Source organism: Coenobita brevimanus, chromosome 28 (assembly GCF_032717465.1).
Source record: "Coenobita brevimanus isolate Jiangsu-jjx chromosome 28, ASM3271746v2, whole genome shotgun sequence".
Lineage (NCBI taxonomy): Eukaryota > Metazoa > Arthropoda > Malacostraca > Decapoda > Coenobitidae > Coenobita > Coenobita brevimanus.
The window spans coordinates 17576158-17593868 of NC_136981.1; the positions used below are offsets into that span (position 1 = coordinate 17576158).

The 17711-nt window shown below is 39.8% G+C and overlaps 1 protein-coding gene across 1 annotated transcript in view; it reads left to right on the plus strand.

The window, feature by feature from the left end:
- The window catches only part of LOC145394750 (cytochrome P450 2L1-like), a 95378-nt gene that overhangs the window by 4927 nt on the left and 72740 nt on the right, over nt 1-17711 (plus strand). Inside the window, exons 2-3 of the mRNA XM_080268531.1 lie at nt 2193-2292; nt 5764-5897. Of these exons, the coding sequence (XP_080124657.1) occupies nt 2193-2292; nt 5764-5897 (234 nt within the window). The remainder of the gene's footprint in view (nt 1-2192; nt 2293-5763; nt 5898-17711) is intronic.

Genomic DNA, 17711 nt, shown 5'->3' on the forward strand with positions numbered 1-17711 from the left:
CCAGGCATGTTGTTGATTGGTTCTCTCTATCATGGTTTACTCTTTTTATATCGTTCTACGCCCGACCTCACCCCATCTTTGGGTGGCAGAAAGAGGTTGGGATAATAATGATGATGATGATGATGATGATCATGATCATGGTTGTGGTGATAATGGTGATTATGATGATGATGCTTGCAATAATAATAATGATAATGAAAGGAATGCATTCGGGTGCTGAATGCTAACTGTACGCCAGAATATGCTGTTGGCCAAGACCAAGATTTAGGCCATATCTTGATACCCTGAAGGATTTTTGTTGATAGCTCCAGCCGTTCATGAGAAATAATGGTGCTAAAGGCAGGCAATGAGAACTAGTTGACCTTTGGCAGCCATTGTGGTCTCCTTGACCTTGACTCTAGGTGCCCATTTTAGAACTCGTCCAAGATTTTGACCATTTCTTGATACTCTGAAGGTTTCATGTTCATAAGATATAAGGTGATGGGGCAGGCGGTGGCTGAATCGGTAGACAGGTGGCCTGCAGTCCTACCGGACCCAGGTTCAAATCCCCACTGGGGCAGGGAACAGTTTAAGGATTTGAATTTCATGAAATCAGACTTCACTGATCTACCAGTAGACCCACTGACATGTCGTAAAAATACCCCCGCTAAAACCAATTCACCAGTCCTTTATCAGACAGCCCTAGCATATATTCAGTATGGACGGTGGGTGTTAGCGCCGAAATGGTGACATGTAGAGAGGTGTATGGTATGGAGGACTACTGGGCCTTGATAGCAGGCTGTGCAACCTATGCCCAGAGTCGGACACACAAAACACACACACACACACACACACACACACACACACACACACACAGGCAGGTAGGCAGGAAAAAACATAATCACTCCACCTTTTAAATGTGGGTAATAAATTAATAATAATAATAAAAATAATAATAACTAACACGGGTAACAGGTGTTGTCCTGGTAAAACCCAATGATCGTGCATACCGGCATTTCCCGGGACCCTGGATTGCTGTGCAGGACCCCCGAAGTCCCCTGATATCCATCAAACCTAGGTCGCTCTTTGGGCCTATTTTCTCAGGGAGGTAGTCCTCTGGCACTTCTTCCTACCATGCACCTATTTTCCCACCACAGTAACCACCCATCCACACCAATCCGTCTTCCCATCCAGTATGTAGTAGCCAATAATGAAATTGTTGTAGAAATATCATGTTTCACCATTATTATTTGATTATTTCTAAATAGTTCTAATCCTGGTCATCAGAGGCACCACTTAAGCAACTGTAATGTACACATCTAAAGTGGTCGTAAAGTATGACAATTTTGAGAGCAGTTAAGAGTTCTTTATGCATCTTCACTATTACAATGGGAGATAGACAGACAGACAAAAAGACAGACAGCCATTCTATTTCATATATTTATAAATCTAGATATCTATATCTCTATCTATATATATCTCTCTCTATTTAATTATATATATATATATATATATATATATATATATATATATATATATATATATATATATATATATATATTAAATAGAGAGAGAGATATATATAGATAGATATATAGACATCCTCGTCAGTCTTTCACTCTCCATCCTCTCCAAATGGCCAAACCACCTCAATGTGTTTCTCTTAACGCTTCCCATCACATCCACATTCACACCATGACGCTCCTTCACATCCTCATTTGTCAGTGTCTCTCCATGTGACTCCACAGGCTCCTCTCAAATAACTCATTTCCACTGCTCTCACTCTTGACTTGTGTCTCTCGAACAACGTCCAAGCTTCACTTCCATACGTTATAGTTGGTATACAAATACTGTCATGTAATAACTTTTTGACTTCCATGCTTCCTGTTTATATATATATATATATATATATATATATATATATATATATATATATATATATATATATATATATATATATATATATATATATATATATATATATATACATATATATTTATGATTACGATGACGATGATGATTATGGTTGTCATGATAATGATGCTGATGAAGACGATGGTGATAAAAATAATGGTGATGATGACGACAGCGATGATTTTGATGATAACTGGAGATCATAACTATGTCGACAAAAGCGAGAACAATGAAGATGACGACGATGATAAAAGAGATGATGACGATGATGATGATAATGATGACGGTGTGTTTTTCAGGAGTATGGGGCCTTCCTTTAGTTGGCACCCTCCTTGGCCACAGTACATCACTGCCTGCCTACTTCCACAAGCTTCAGAACAAGTTTGGCGATGTGTTCACGTGAGTATTTTAGAAAGACACCGTGTAAAGCCGCCATTATGTGGCCAAGACAGAGAGAGAGAGAGAGAGAGAGAGAGAGAGAGAACATGATAACGAGGCTCACTGATTTACTTGTAAGAAAATTAATGACTGGTTGGTAGACTGATAAGCAAATAAACCATAATAGTCATTATGACAATGGTTCCACACATACTTTGTACGTGTTTGTTTCAGAATATGGTTGGGCAGCAAGATAGGTTAGGTTAGGTTAGGTTAGGGTAGTTGGGTAACGTAAGTTGGGTTTGGTTAGATTAGGTTAGGTGAAAATATGGTGAATCCACCCCTGGTAAAGTTAGGTTAGTTTTGGTTAGGTCAAGATAGATTAAATTTCAACAGGTTAGTAAAATTAGGTTATGGTAGGCTAGGTTTGGTTCGGTGAACATATTAGCAGGTAGTGATGGTGGACAGGTTAGGGTTGGTCTGGTAGGGTTTGGATAGTTTAAATTAAGACAGGTTAAGTCAGGTTAGGTAAGGTTAAACTAGATTTGATTTAGTTCGATTGGGATGGTTGGCTTTGTTTAACAAATGGTGGATCCGCTGATTTTTTCGGACTGCACTTAAACAGTAGGGTGGTGGTGGTGCATAGTTAGGTTAAGTTGGATTTGGAAAGGTTACGTTAAGTTAGATTTCGAAAGCTGTGGTTAAGACAGGGTAGGTCAAATTAGATCAAGTCATGCTGGGTTCGGTTAGGTTAGCAAATGGTGGATTCACTGGTGTTCAGACAGCAGTTGGGTAGCAGGGTAGTGGTGATGGACAGGCTAGATTAGACTAGGTTAGCTTAAAAGGTTCTGTTGTGTTGTGTTCTGTTATGTTCAGTTACCTACTTGTGGATGCGCTGCTGCTTCGGAATGGGGCTGGGCAGCAGGATAATGATTGTGGATAGGTTTGGCTAGGTTAGGTTAGGTCCAAATAAGTCAGGTAAAGACATCCAGTATTTTACCAATATGCCAGGAATCGAATGCAGGACTCTCAGGTGAGTCCCGGGTTCGATTCCCGGCATATTGGTAATACATTGGATGATTTTTCCTGCGTACAGTACAGGTTTCCCATTTCATTAGGTAAAGATAGGAAAAGTTAGTTCAGACCACAATAGGTTTGCATCAGTGTCTGTTCAGTTCGGTTATCAATTGATGGAACAATTAATATTTCACACTGCAGTTGTGAATCAAGGTGATTAGGAGCGAGGGCAAAGTCCTTGGGAGTCTCACGTCAAGTAGTGGCATTTTCTCACATACAGTATGAGTGGCCCAACCTGGCCCGGCCCAATCCAGCCAAACCATAATGTTTTTGAGATGCATATATCTTAACAACCTATAGGGCGAATCAGTGTGTGGTTTGCACCATGTGATAGCCCCATTCATTGAGATTTGTTTTTGACAGGTTTCATCACACCCCAGTGGTGGACATGGCATATGGCATGCGTAAAGTGCATCACATCGAAAATCTTAAAAGAGGGCCACATGCCAGACAGTTTGTTCTGAAGGCACAGAACTTGGTAGGTAGTTAGCCATCAACATACTGTTGGCATCCTCAGGGTATAAGGCGAAAATTCATTGCTTTCAGATTTGAACGGCCTCGCTTGTACTGCACTGACAAAGGTGTCTTACTGTTGGTAGTGGATAGGGAGGTTACATATGGTTAGATTAAGTTGAGTTAGATTAGGTTTGGTTCTATTTTGAGGTAATAGATCCCGGTTCTCTTGATGTTTCGCACTGCGGCTGGGGAGCACGGCAGTGGTTGTGGATAGTTTAGTTTAAGCCAGTTGTGTTTGGATAGTTTATATCAGTACAGGTTCCGGTAGGTTCTGTTCTGTTCAGTTCGGATAACAAATAATGGTTCTGCTGGTGTTACAGAATAAGGCTGGTCAGCAGGTTAAGTTGTTTTTTTCTCACTAAATGGGCTTAATACATCAATAGAAGATCCCTGGCACTCATAAAAGTAATCACTAAAGCCAGAAAGTTGGTTGAATCGAGTGAGGTTGGTGACAACTCTACCTCTGAAATCTCCGAGGTTACTGAGAGTGCAGAGCAACTGTGAGCTCGTGAACTGATTTTGTATTTTCTGGATAAATGGGCTGAATACATCAATATATGATCTCTGGCACTAAAAAAAGTAATTACCAAAGCCAGAAAGTTGGTTGAATTGAGTCAGGTTGGTGTCATTCTACCTCTGGGATCTTCGAGGCTAATGAGAGAGCACAGCGTCTGTAAGCTTGTGAACCGATTTTGATCTATTTTTGTGGGTAAATGGGCTTGTCTTGGAAAGATCATATTACATCTCTTGTAAAATCTGCTTCCAAGAGATTGGGTGTGCACTAACAGAAGTAGTCATCAAAGCCAGAAAGTAGGTCGAATTGAGTCTGACTTGGCTCGTATCTCTGACTGGGGTAAAAATATTCTGGTAGTTTTTAATAATATTCAGCTTAATCCTGCATCATCCTTGAACATGCTTGGGGTTTCATTTACTCGGGACTTGTCTTGGAAAGATCATATTACATCTCTTGTAAAATCTGCTTCCAAGAGATTGGGTGTGCTAAGCCGACTCCGTTCCTTCTTTACCCCTGCACAATTGATGACTCTATACAGGGGTTTTATCCGCCCCTGTGTGGAGTACAACTCTCATGTGTGGGGAGGCTCCCCACATACAGCTCTTCTCAATAGGGTGGAGTCAAAGGCTGTTTGTCTCATTAACTCTCCTCCTCTTACTGACTCCCTTCAACCTCTGTCTCTTCGCCGCAATTTTGTATCTTTATCTCTTTTCTATCGATACCTCAATAGTCACTGCTCCTCTGAACTGTCTGCATGCATTCCTCCAACTCTTCGACCGGCACGTAGCACACGTCTAGCAGCAAACTCTCATCCCTTTTCTGTCCAACTCTCTAATGCAAGAGTTAACCGTTACTTCCAGTCCTTCATTTTTGCAACAGGTAAACTCTGGAACTGTCTCCCTCTGTTTGTATTTCCCGCTTTCTATGATCTCCAGTCTTTCAAACGTGGTGTATCCAGGCATCTCGATATGATCGGATCTTGAAGTTGGCTCTCTCTTGTATTTTATTTTTCCCTTGGAAGGAACAATTTTACGGGCCCATGGCCTTTGGTTCCTTCTTCCTCACAAAAAAAAAAAAGGTTACTACCACCCGACCACTGAAATCTTCAAGGTTACAGAAAGAGAAGAGCAGCTGTGAGGCTATGAAGACTCACATGCCTCCCGTTTTCATAAATCAGTGTTGTAAGCATAGCATAAAAATATCTGAAGTTAGCGAGATACGATACTGGCTTCCATTTTCCTTCGGTTTCTTGCAATGTCTTTTACTGCTACATGACGTACATCTTAGTCACCGGCATTTTTAAGGGGTCGTAGATCTATGTCGCTAGCAGAGTATGGGTTAAGTTTGGTTTGGTTGGGTTAAACGGTACATCTTTTGTGTTTCAGAGTACGGCTGGGCAGCAGGGTAGTGGTGGTGGTGTCAGACTATCAGCTCATCAAGGCAGCCTTCAACAACCCCGCCTTACAGGGACGGCCAGATTTCTTCACATTCAAGATCTTTTCCTTCTTTGACAATTTAGGTAAGGAGAGATACCAAGCCTTCATCGTCCTTTTTTATGACGATGTCCCTTTTCGTAACAGGTACAGGTGGTGTGTATATTGCATTCTTCAATCATGTGTGGTGCATGGACGGCTCATGATGTTCTTTTACATTCTTTTAAGTTAACTGGGATATATTATTTACATTGAATACCTTAGTTCACATAGTTCAGAGGCAGAATAAGAGTATATTATGGCTCTAAATCCTGTCGCAGAAGGATTTCTTCATGAATAGCATTATATTCTTGTTCTAATCTGTTTCCATTTTTGTGATGATTTTAGTCCAAGTTAGAGGAAAAAAGAGGGTAGTTGTTTTCTGGAAAATATAGTCATCTGTGTAATGAAATGAAACAAATAGATAAAAAAATAAATAATATATAAAGAAAAGGCACTATAGAGCATGACCAGTGATTTGGGAAATACAAGATGATGCAGGGTGAATACTGGTAATGCTGACTAAGCCGTCTCTGCAACACACAAGTACTGGATTGCGTTATATGTGGACCATCCTGCACAATTTCAAGCAAAATTTCTGTTAGCTCCATCAACCCTGCTATGATGGAAAGATCGATTTTTACTCATTCCAGATCTTTTCGTTCTTCGTGAATTATTGGGCGAGTATGGTAACATCCACTTCATATTCCTGTTAACATCCAGAGAGTAAATAAGGATCACAGTAAATCTCAGACATCTGAATGTGTCTAATGTGTTAAATCCTCTTCCAAGCCCGCCAAACAATGAAACCCAAATCTCTCTTCTTTCCATATCTTCTTAGAGGGTCTGGGTAATGGTCCGGATTCCAGGTAGTTAAGAGACTTCATGGCACATCTCTCTTCATGACTTAATTTTTAAAAAATTGGTTGGATGGATGGACAGTTGGTATTAAAGATCTCTCTTTATGACTGTTACTTTTTCTTAAAAATGACAAGGTAAAAGTGAAGAATACACGTGATGAGACGCATAGCCACAGTGCTTAGCTCCGTTACTTAGGCCTTTGAACCTGAGGCTGTTTTTCAACACATATCCCTGTTATACAAGGCCATCTATTCAACGTTTTGCAGTTACCATCCTAATATGTTATCCTCCTACCTACCTATGTGTTACCTTCCTATCTCCCCTATGTTTTAACCTCCTACCTCCCCTACATGTTAACTCCCCTATGTGTTACCTTCCCTAAATGTTAGCCCAGGTTCATTTTACGTGCCAACTCACGAAGGGTGGATGGACACCTGAGTTGAGTGACGCCAGTTTCCTGCACTTGAATCAGAACCCTGACACTGTCATGCATCTCTCTCCTTAACCCTTGGTATGCCAGGTGAAAAAACTTAACCCTGAATGCCATGTTGGGTCTTGAAAGACCCCTACATAATTTTTGGATTTCTGCCATATGCACAAAGTTACAAATGTTGAATTTTGTACATATGTTGCCCAGGACACGACGCATGTACCCAGTTCAACTTGTGTCCGTTTTGTGTTTTATATTTTTTTGTTTCTTAATGAAAGTAACATTTTCATAATATTCTTCAATATTTTTGAAAGTTGGAACATGTAATGAATAATCCATATATCTATCGGTTACCAAATGCCTTAATCCCATAAGGGTTAGCCATAAACAAATCGCCTCCATGTTGCCCTGTCCCCCGCCATTTCACTGCCCTGCTCCCAGCCTCATACTCTTCTCCATGTGACGAATTTGCGACATTATGTAAATACTCTGATTCGTGACACTGTATTATTATGGGAAGCCACAAGCTCTAGTGAAAGACCCAATGTGTTTCACTCAGTTTAACCTTTCTTGTATGCACTTTGATTGGGGTGGTTTCCAGAACATTCATCACTGCTCCATAAGTGACGTTCTTATGCACGACATTTGTGCTTCACTGAGTGAATTTATCATGTGTGTATACCATTCGCCCCACCTATTATCCATCAAAGTCAGGCCATGCTTACATCCAGTGAACTTGCTTCTGTGGTACCTGACATGAAACAGATTGTTTTAGTTAGAATGGGACTTTCGTTAAGGATAGATGTGCACTACAGCGAGGATTCCCGAGATTTTGACTACTCCAGAGCTGTGGGCTATAGTTCGGTGATGCCATGCCTCTCCATTCACCATAGTTAGAATTTAGTGATGGACAGCTGAAAGAGAGATGGATGGTGCATGTCTTGACCTGTGGAGCATCTATCATTCCAGGAGATCACCCATCTCTCCGTTGCCAGCCCAGTGAATGTGGACGTTGCAATGGAGGAGCAGGCAGGAAGATCGTCGAAGATTACCCTCCTCGTTTTGCGGTGTCTTAGCAGCAACTCCAGTCTACAGCCCTGTGACTCCACATCACCAATTATTAACAGTACCTTTTTCTGTTCTCTTATGTTTAAACCCCCCCATCCCGGCAGATTTTTCACCAATGGCCTCCCCCAGTTCTGGAAGATTTTCATTTTGGGGGGGGACTAAAACCTCAGCTTTTTATGAGAAACATTGAAAATTCAGAGAGAAATTGCTCACCTGAGCTTAAAAATGCCAGTACAGGTGACATATCCTCAACTGGCATCGTGTTCTATCAAGCCCGGCTCCATAGATGACATTATCTATAGGAGGGGTAAGTATTACAAACCACTCAGAATAGATAGATAATTATTTATTTGGTACTAATTTATATGTAGTACATGAGTATATTGGTTTTCACACATTAATATAGGCGATATAAGCATTGTTTCACTCAACAAACACATCAACATAATGCACTTTGTTTGGCGACGTTACCTGCTCATCACTTCTGATCATTTCTTCCTCTAATGCCACTTAAATTTTGTCTTCCACATTGCCACCGATTGGGGAATCACTCTTGCCTTGAATTTCGTACCGTGGCACATGTCTTTACTGGCCAGGTCACTGGTAACAGTTGAGTTGCTGAGACAATGGTGTGCGGGGGAGGGGGAGGTTACTTGGGATAAGGCTTTGTCCCCACCTGGCCTCGGATAGAGGAAGGTGTCTACGGTATGTGTACCAAAAATCATGTGCAAAATTTGAAAAATGTGCAAATGATGGACCTTGCAATTGCAGCATGTTTATAAACGTCAACGGAAGTCACAGTAACAAAACGTTCAGGCGCATATGTACATTAACGGGATGCGGTAGATTAAGAGCATTATCTTTTTATGACTGATTGAGTGATTTTACTTTGGCAGAGATTCTGAATTTACTTGCTGAAGCTCCCTTGGAACGAAAAAATTTTTTGTTGTAATTAATATATTTACAGTTCCTCTCATTGAGCTCAGTTAAATGTAATAATCGTGTTTGATTTCTCCACATTATTCTTACTTAATTTGCTTACTCCCAGTCTGCACACACTTCTTATATTAATCATCACTGGAAGTTAAGCCAGTTCTTTTGTACTGGTTCATAACAAATCCTTTGTGCCAGCCAGAGGTTGGCATCAGTAAGAACCTGTTTATTATTATTTTATTATTATTATTATTATTATTATTATCATTATTATTATTATTATTATTTTATTATTATTATTATTATTATTATTATTATTATTATTATTATTATTATTATTATCATCACCATCACTATTATTATTATTATTAGTGATTGTCAAGGGGCAAGGGTGGCACTTTCTCAGAGGCCAACAGTATTATCAATTCAGCATTTATGAGTGATTAGTTTCCCCTGTGTACTGTTGAGCAAGTTTACCAAATTCTTGTCTTCAGAAAATCAGCAAAGTAAGCTGGCATAAGGTGAAAAATTACTACTTGATTTCACAAGTTGATACCCTTTTGATAAGTGGTGACTTTTCTACCACAAGTAGGAGAAATAATATTCAATATATTCTTTTCCTCCCTGCAACAGAGTTGTGATTATTAAGTTATTTATTCCATTAAACTGTTTTTTTACCCCAGTATGTTAACCTCCCCCCCATGACAATTGGTGACCTTGCCAGGATAATAACTCCTAGCACGATCTTATTCCAGGATATTAACTCCTAGCTTTAGCATTAAAGTTATTATGAAATAATAATTAACTCACTCACTCACAGCTAGTTATTAGTTATAGTAACTATAGTTTATATTACTGGTGTTGACTGTTAGTTTAGCAGGTCATTTCCTGCTTCATTAACCCACTGAGAACTCAACTCGATTTTAGTATTTTATACTTGCTAATGCCAGACAATTTTTTCGCCCCTGGGAAACCTGGCACTCAACACGTTGATTTTTGTGAGTCTCTCCCCAGTTAGTTGGTGGATTTCTTTTTCTTGTTTACCAGTTTTATGTAGATTTAACTGGTCACCATCAGCCTGTGCCTATATCCTTAAATTAGAATAATTAACATTCGATTGCAAAACTGCACAGTTCAAACATTAGTTTTAGTTCACTCAGAATGAGCTAGTCCCATGGCTCCCAACCTGTTTATACAGGAAGCCAAGGGTGTGGGGTTTAATGATCCCCAGGAATGTGAGATTGTTTCCGGCGTGTATTCGGGCAGCATCTCCACTTTATACAGGTTCAGGAGTGGCAGTTGTTACGTCAGGACCTCTGATATAACAATAAGAAACATTAGGTTTAATTCACTCAGACTAAATTAGTACCATGGTTCCTAACCTGTTCATACAGGAAGCCAAGGGTATGGGGTTTAATGATCCCCAGGAAAGTGAGATTGTTTTCCACATGTATTCTGTTAGCATCTCCTTTCAGTAAAGGTTCAGCAGTGGTAGTTGTTATGCCAGAACCTCTGTTTGACCTAATTATAGGTATATAACATTAATTTTAATTCACTCTGTCCCAGCGAGATAGCACAATGGTTCCTAATCTGTTCATACAGGAAGCCAATGCTATGGGGCTTAATGATCCCCAGATCATTGAGACTGTTTCCTGAGGCACATATCCAGGTAGCATCTCTATTTTATACTGGCTCAACAAATGCAATAGTTATGCCAGAACCTTTGCCCAGATTTTAGGGAATGTTAGTGGTGCCAAGCATACTTGCACCATAATCTTAGTTTAGATGTTGTCCAAGAGTAACAGTCTGACCTGACACTTGCCATAGTGCATAAGAAACTAGAGAATAATGTGATTAGGCATTCACAGGGAGGTCAAGCCAGGTTCCTTTATAAACAAGGACGGCTGTACCATGAGTCACAAACAGCCCAGGACGAGGTTCGACTCCAGTTTGTCATTCCCACAAATTACCGCTGACCAGTGACCAAACTGGGTCATTTATCAGTGATGGGAGGTCACATGGACAAAAAGAAAACCCTTGACCGTATCCACCCTGACTTCTTCTGGCCAGGAATGGGACATGAAAAAAGCTTGTGCATTCTTTTGATGTATGTCATTGTACAACTAGTCAAGGACACATCCATTCTGTACTATTGGAATCCATGCCCATATTCTCTAAGCCATTTGAAAGAGAGGGCAGTGACAATGTAGGTGGAGACCTGATGTTTCGCCTGCTAACTGACGACAAACACAGGCAACTGTTGAACGATGGGTTCTGTAAGACAGGCATCCTCTGTGATTTAGGCAATCCAGGTACTAGCTTGGTTCCCAGTTAATAGTATACCAGTAAGACCTGACGTCTCGCTCGTTGGTCCTACATGACACATTATACACACGAGTATATAGTGCACGTTTAGAGGAAAGTTTGAGAATCCCAGAGAGGCATTCCGAGGCTGTCTGAATTACCTTGTGGTGCCTCTAGAACTGTGGGCCTTTCTTAGGATTCCCAGAGAAGACATGCTATCTACATGAGTGTTCACACCCGCGCTGGGTTTTAAAATGTGAACTACCCGAGTTTGCATAGGGATTCTCAGCTTACCGATATTAGTTGTAAGTGTAGAGGTATAAGGATAAGAAAGCTTTTAGGATGTCCCAGTGCAAAGGAACAAATACTGCCAGACAGTACTTAGACTAGGAGCATATGCACAGAGCCTTGAGTTAAAGGTCACAACTCTCACTTTCGACCTGTGACGGGCTGTGGGTCACAGAGGGCCCTGTTAGTTAATTAGCACCTGTTGAGATCTTTTTAATCAACCAGGGGTTGATGCTGCAGCCAGTGTTTCAGTTGAAGTGAAGCTTGGTCTCGCAGACGAGAGAAGGAGCTGGTGCCTGATATGTCAGGACTCCATATTATAAATACAAATCATAACAGAAGCAGAGCTCAGAAGTTCCGACATCCTCCAGAATATTGGACCAGAAAATAATGTATTCTCCACAATCGATCTGTTAAGTGGATATTATCAAATTCCGGTAGAACAGGAGTCACTTAAATACACTGCCTTTTCCACAAATAGAGGACACTATCAGTATAGAAGGATGCCCATGGGACTGAGGACAGCCCTGGGCACATTCCAATATCTTATGAATTACGTATTGTCCGGAATTTTAGGACAAGGAATATTTGTTTATCTTGACGATATTATAATCGCAACGAAAGATATCAACGAACATCTCAAGAAATTAGATCTACTCTTACAAAAACTTGGTGATGCTGGTTTAAAAATTAAGCTTTCTAAATGCAAATTTTGCTTGAAGGAAATAAATTTCTTAGGCCACAAATTAAGTTCTAATGGTATTCACACCACTGATGACAAAATACAGGCAGTGAGAGATTTTCCTGAACCCACTACGACTGACGAAGTTAGACAATTTTTAGGTCTAGCTGCGTACTATAGGTCATTCGTACCACAATTCTCTCATATAGCCTTTCCTTTATTCCAACTACTCAAAAAAGATGCTATATTCCAATGGGAAGAAGAACAAAAACAAGCATTTACAAAACTGAAAATTTAACTAACAAATGCACATTCTTTGGCATATCCGGATTTCACACAATCACTTATTATATGTTCAGATGCATCAGTTAAAGGATTAGGGGCTGTACTGATGCAGAAAGATAAAAGAGAAAAGAGAATCAACCAATTGCATTTGCCAGCAGACAAACAAAAGGTGCAGAGAAAAATTATTGCACTACAGACTTAGAGGCACTTGCAGTGGTTTTCGCATTACAAAAGTTTCGAGATTTGGTATATGGTTACGAAATACATTTATTCACCGACCATAAACCACTAGTGGGTATGTTTAAAGAAAAACTCCCCTCTGGGAGGAAAGCAATATGGAAGTGTACAGTCGAAAACTACAATGTACATACTCATTATATACGAGGAAAAATGAATATAGTAGCTGATGCATTATCTAGGAACCCGAACACAATTCAGGTCGCGGCTTTAGATCTCAAAGGAGATATCCCAAACCACGATGATAACGCAAAAGCACAAAGACTTGACCCAATATGGTCTTAAGTTATATACAAGTTAGAAAGTGGAGATGACATACAATTACCCAAACTGCATGTACCACTCGAACAATTCACAAGAGTCAATAATACTTTATACAAGATCAACCCAGAACAACCAAAACGCCAAAGAAATACCAACCAATTGGTAGTATCTAATGACATCATACCCCAAGTATTACGAACGATACACGATAGCCCACATGCAGTACATCCTGGAAAGGATAGGACATTCAAACAAGCCCAGTTGTTATTTTACTGGCCATCATTACGAAAAGATATAAACAATTACATAGACAGATGCGAACCACGTGCAAAACACAAAGGATATCCTATTTCACCTGTACCGATGGGTAATTCCCCTGTACCACATCAACCATGGGACGTTGTCGCTGTTGATTTACTCAAGATGCTATTATCATACAATAATAACCAATACCTATTTGTAGCAACGGATAATTTTTCCCGTTATGTAATTTTAGCTCCAATTAAAGATAAAACAGCAGAGACCGTAGCAAATGCAATAATAGATAATGTGATATGTCGCTTTACTATCCCAGAGGTACTAATCAGTGATAATGGAGGAGAATTTAATTCTGACATCTTGCAAGAAATATATAAACAATACAATATAAAAAAGGTTAACGTTTTAGCCTATCACCCAGCATCTAATGGGTTAGTAGAGAGACGAAACAAAAAAGTATTAGATGTGCTACGACACATTCTCAATGAAAATTATGCAAAGCTGAGATGCTTAGATTGCCAGAGTAGAAGCCTCAATTAATGGATCTATAAATAAATCCATAGGTGACACACCACATTTCATTATATATGGGACAGATAAAAAACTACCATATGAGCTCCTAGAAGGTGACAGTCTGCCCATATATAATTACGATGATTACTCTAAACTCCGTTTACGTGAATTCCAGGACATACACAAAAGAGTCAAAAAACAATTGACGATGTCCAAGGAAGAAATGACGGAGGCATTTAATAAAAAGGCAAGAGATTCGCCTATCAGCTTAGGAGACATTGTTTATGGTATGGTTCATACGAGAGACAATAAATTATCCCCAAAATTTGAGGGCCCATACAGATTAATTAATATAAAAGCAAACAAAGTTTAATTAAGTCACTGTCAAGTGGCGAAGAGAAACAAGTTCATATTGACCATTTAAAACGAGTTTCAAGGGAACTATCTAATAATTATTCAGCCTCGGATACAACCGAACAACCGAACGTAACTCATAAAACCAATCAAGAAAACAACAATAATTACAAAAATAAATTAAGGTCATATACCAAACAATCAAACATAGGTGCAACTGTTCCAATAAAATCTACAGTACATCATTTACGAGAATTAAATATCGATTTAAACTCCTTCTATAAATGAAATAACAGTCAAGTTATTGTTCGACGTTAGTCAACCGTAACGCATATCATCACTATCATCGAACACAGCATGACCATATTAGAAACTTAATAGATTTTTTTGTCAGTAGGTAGCGCTGAAGGGACTTATGCTATGGATTCTCCTCTACACAGCAAGAGGATATGCGCACTTAGACCTCAGCACATAGTACGGCAAGGATGCCTCATAGCTCCAACGGCCACAACGTCAATCGTAAAAGATGTCATAAGTACTGAAATAAGTCTGGATTACTTATATGAATTACCTTCTTATCTAGAAAAAATCGCAAGACCAATGAGAACCCTGGACTTCATGATAGGAGGGTATGTTTCACAAGCACATAACACAAAGGAAGTGGATGAAATAGTGAAGTTAAGATCTCCCATCTCATGGAACGTAGGTATTGAGCGACAAGAACAACATCACACGTACTCGCCAAAAGCGCGGTTTGTTCGACCTGGGTGGCGTAGTTCTTGGGAACATCTTTGGATTGGCTACAGAGGAAGACCTTCAAGAAATAAACAACAAATTTAATAAAATAGCTCAGGTACTAACATACCAAGATAAATTCATCACAGGACATAACTCAGCAATGAAGACAATCGTGAAAAATCTGAAAAAAGACGGAAAACAGAGTTCTCGAAACTGTAGATAAAATAAATGACATGGAAGGTAACATAACACTTTTCCAACACTTCTCCATCATCACGGAACACATTGACACAATTCTACTCCAATTAGAAAAGAACAGAGTCCGTTACAGGGCACTTATGCAAGGTAATTTCCCGTTCCCACACTTTGTCTGGTGCTCTGTCTATCTATCTATCTATCTATACATCATGCTTTCTGTTATGATTTGTAGGCCAATTTATAATATGGAGTCCTGACAGACTGACTGCTGTCTTCCTTGAAAGCGCCAGGCATGGCTCTGAACCTCACCCGTTATATTTACACTGTGTCTATGTGTTAACCAGGGAACACTTTGTTCTCTGGTTAATAGAGATATAGGTTTAACCAGTAAACTACAAGTGTCTTTAGCAATTTGGGCAATCCAAGGACTAGCACGTTTCCTGGTTAATAATCTGTCTAATAAAAAATTGATAGCGACCTCAAATGTATGAAGCTTTGGCTGTCACTCAAATTTTTCAGCTAGGGTGTACATTCGTAGCAAATCCACTGACTACTAGGCGGAAGGTAATTGCAGTTTAATACAAATTGTTTGTCACATCAACACTATTGATGCTCCACCCTGATTGATTTCACAGGTACAGTTGGTGGGTGGAGCAGTTTTGCTGTGCAGGTTCAGCAATATGTGTAGTAGTTTTGTCGTGCAGGTCAGCTGCTCGTCTTTGCCACACGCTGCTGCCTCTTCTTCTCTGCCCTTGTTACCTGCATATTATTATTAATTTGTATTATACCATTTTACATGGAGGAACAAGTCACCACAACTGTCACACCTACACCGTGTATCACACACCACGGTACATAAAGATTAGTTGTGAAATTATAGTAGCAAAATTTCACTCATTTTCCCTGAGTACAGGATTTTCACCATTGTCACGGAGTTTTTTCCCTCAAGTTTGCTTTTATTAACGTGAATGCTAGGTTTTCACATTTATTGACGACAGTGATATTCTGTAGCAGGATGGTACACACGCCACAGTGTGTATCGTGTATAACTAAGTTAGTATTTACATATATCCTGTAATTTTTTTTCAGAAAAAATTCATTTTGATGGGGCATAGTGTCACAAACTCGCGAGACTGTGTTACTACACCAGTTCGTGACACTGTAATATTATGTGAAACCTCAAACTCTAGTGGAAGACCCAGTGTGTTTTGCTTAGTTTAACCGTCCTTGTGTGCACTTTGGGATGGTTTTTCAGAACAATCGTCACTGTTCCATAGGAGACTGTTCTTATGCATGACATTAGTGATTCACTGAGTGAATTTATTGCGTGTGTATATCGTTCTCCCCACCACTTTTAACCCTTGAAGTTAAGCCACGCCCACTTCCGGTGAACATGCCTCTGTAGTACCAGGCATGAAAACAGATTGTTGTAGTTGGAGAGGGACCTTCAATGAGGACAGATGTGCATTGTGGAGAGGATTCCCGGAGACATGACTCCTCCCGAGCTGTGGGCCTAAGCTCGGCGACACCATGCCTATCCACTCACCGTAGTTAGTACTTAGTGATGGACAGCCGAGAGAGAGATGGATAACACGTGTCTCGATCTGTAGATCGTCTGTGATTCCTGGAGATCACCCATCTCTCCGTCGGCAGCCCAGGGAGTGTGGACAGAGCAATCGAGGAGCAGGTAGGAAGAGTGTCAAAGACTACCCTCCTCACTTAACGGCGACTCCAGTCTACAGCCCCGTGACTCCATTTCTCCAATTAACAGTACCTTTTTCCGTTCTTTACGTTTAAGAGTATTATGTAGCATGACTGATTGAGTGAATTTACTTTGCCTGAGGTTCTGAATTTACATGTGGAATCTCCCTTGGAATGTAAATTTATTTTGTAATTAATATATTTACAGTTCCCCTCTTTCAGCTTGATTAAATGTAATAATCGTGTTTGATTTCTCCACATTGTTCTTACGTAATTTGCTTACTCCCAGTTTGCACAGACTTCTTATATTAATTATCATTGATAAAGCCAGTTCTTTCGTATTGGTTCATAACATATCCCTTGTGCGAGTCAGAGGTTAGCATCAGCAAGAACCTATTTCTTAATATTATTGTTATTAATATTATTATTATTAGTGACTCTTTCTCAGAGGCCAACAGTATCAGCAATCCAGCATTCGTGAGTGATTAGTCTGTACTGTTTTCTGCTGAGAAAGTTTATGAAATTCCCGTCTTTAGAGAATCGGCAAGTAAATCAGTGTCATATGCACGGAGTGACTTTATGCTGGAAGTTACTGTTCCCTTCTCTGTTAAGCCTAAATTAACCTACCCTAACCAAACCTAACGTAACCTTAACCTAACCTTATCCTAGATCAACCTAACCCAATTAAACCTGAACTAAACAAATCTTAATTCACGAAATGTCTCATTTCACAATCTGCCTGTAACA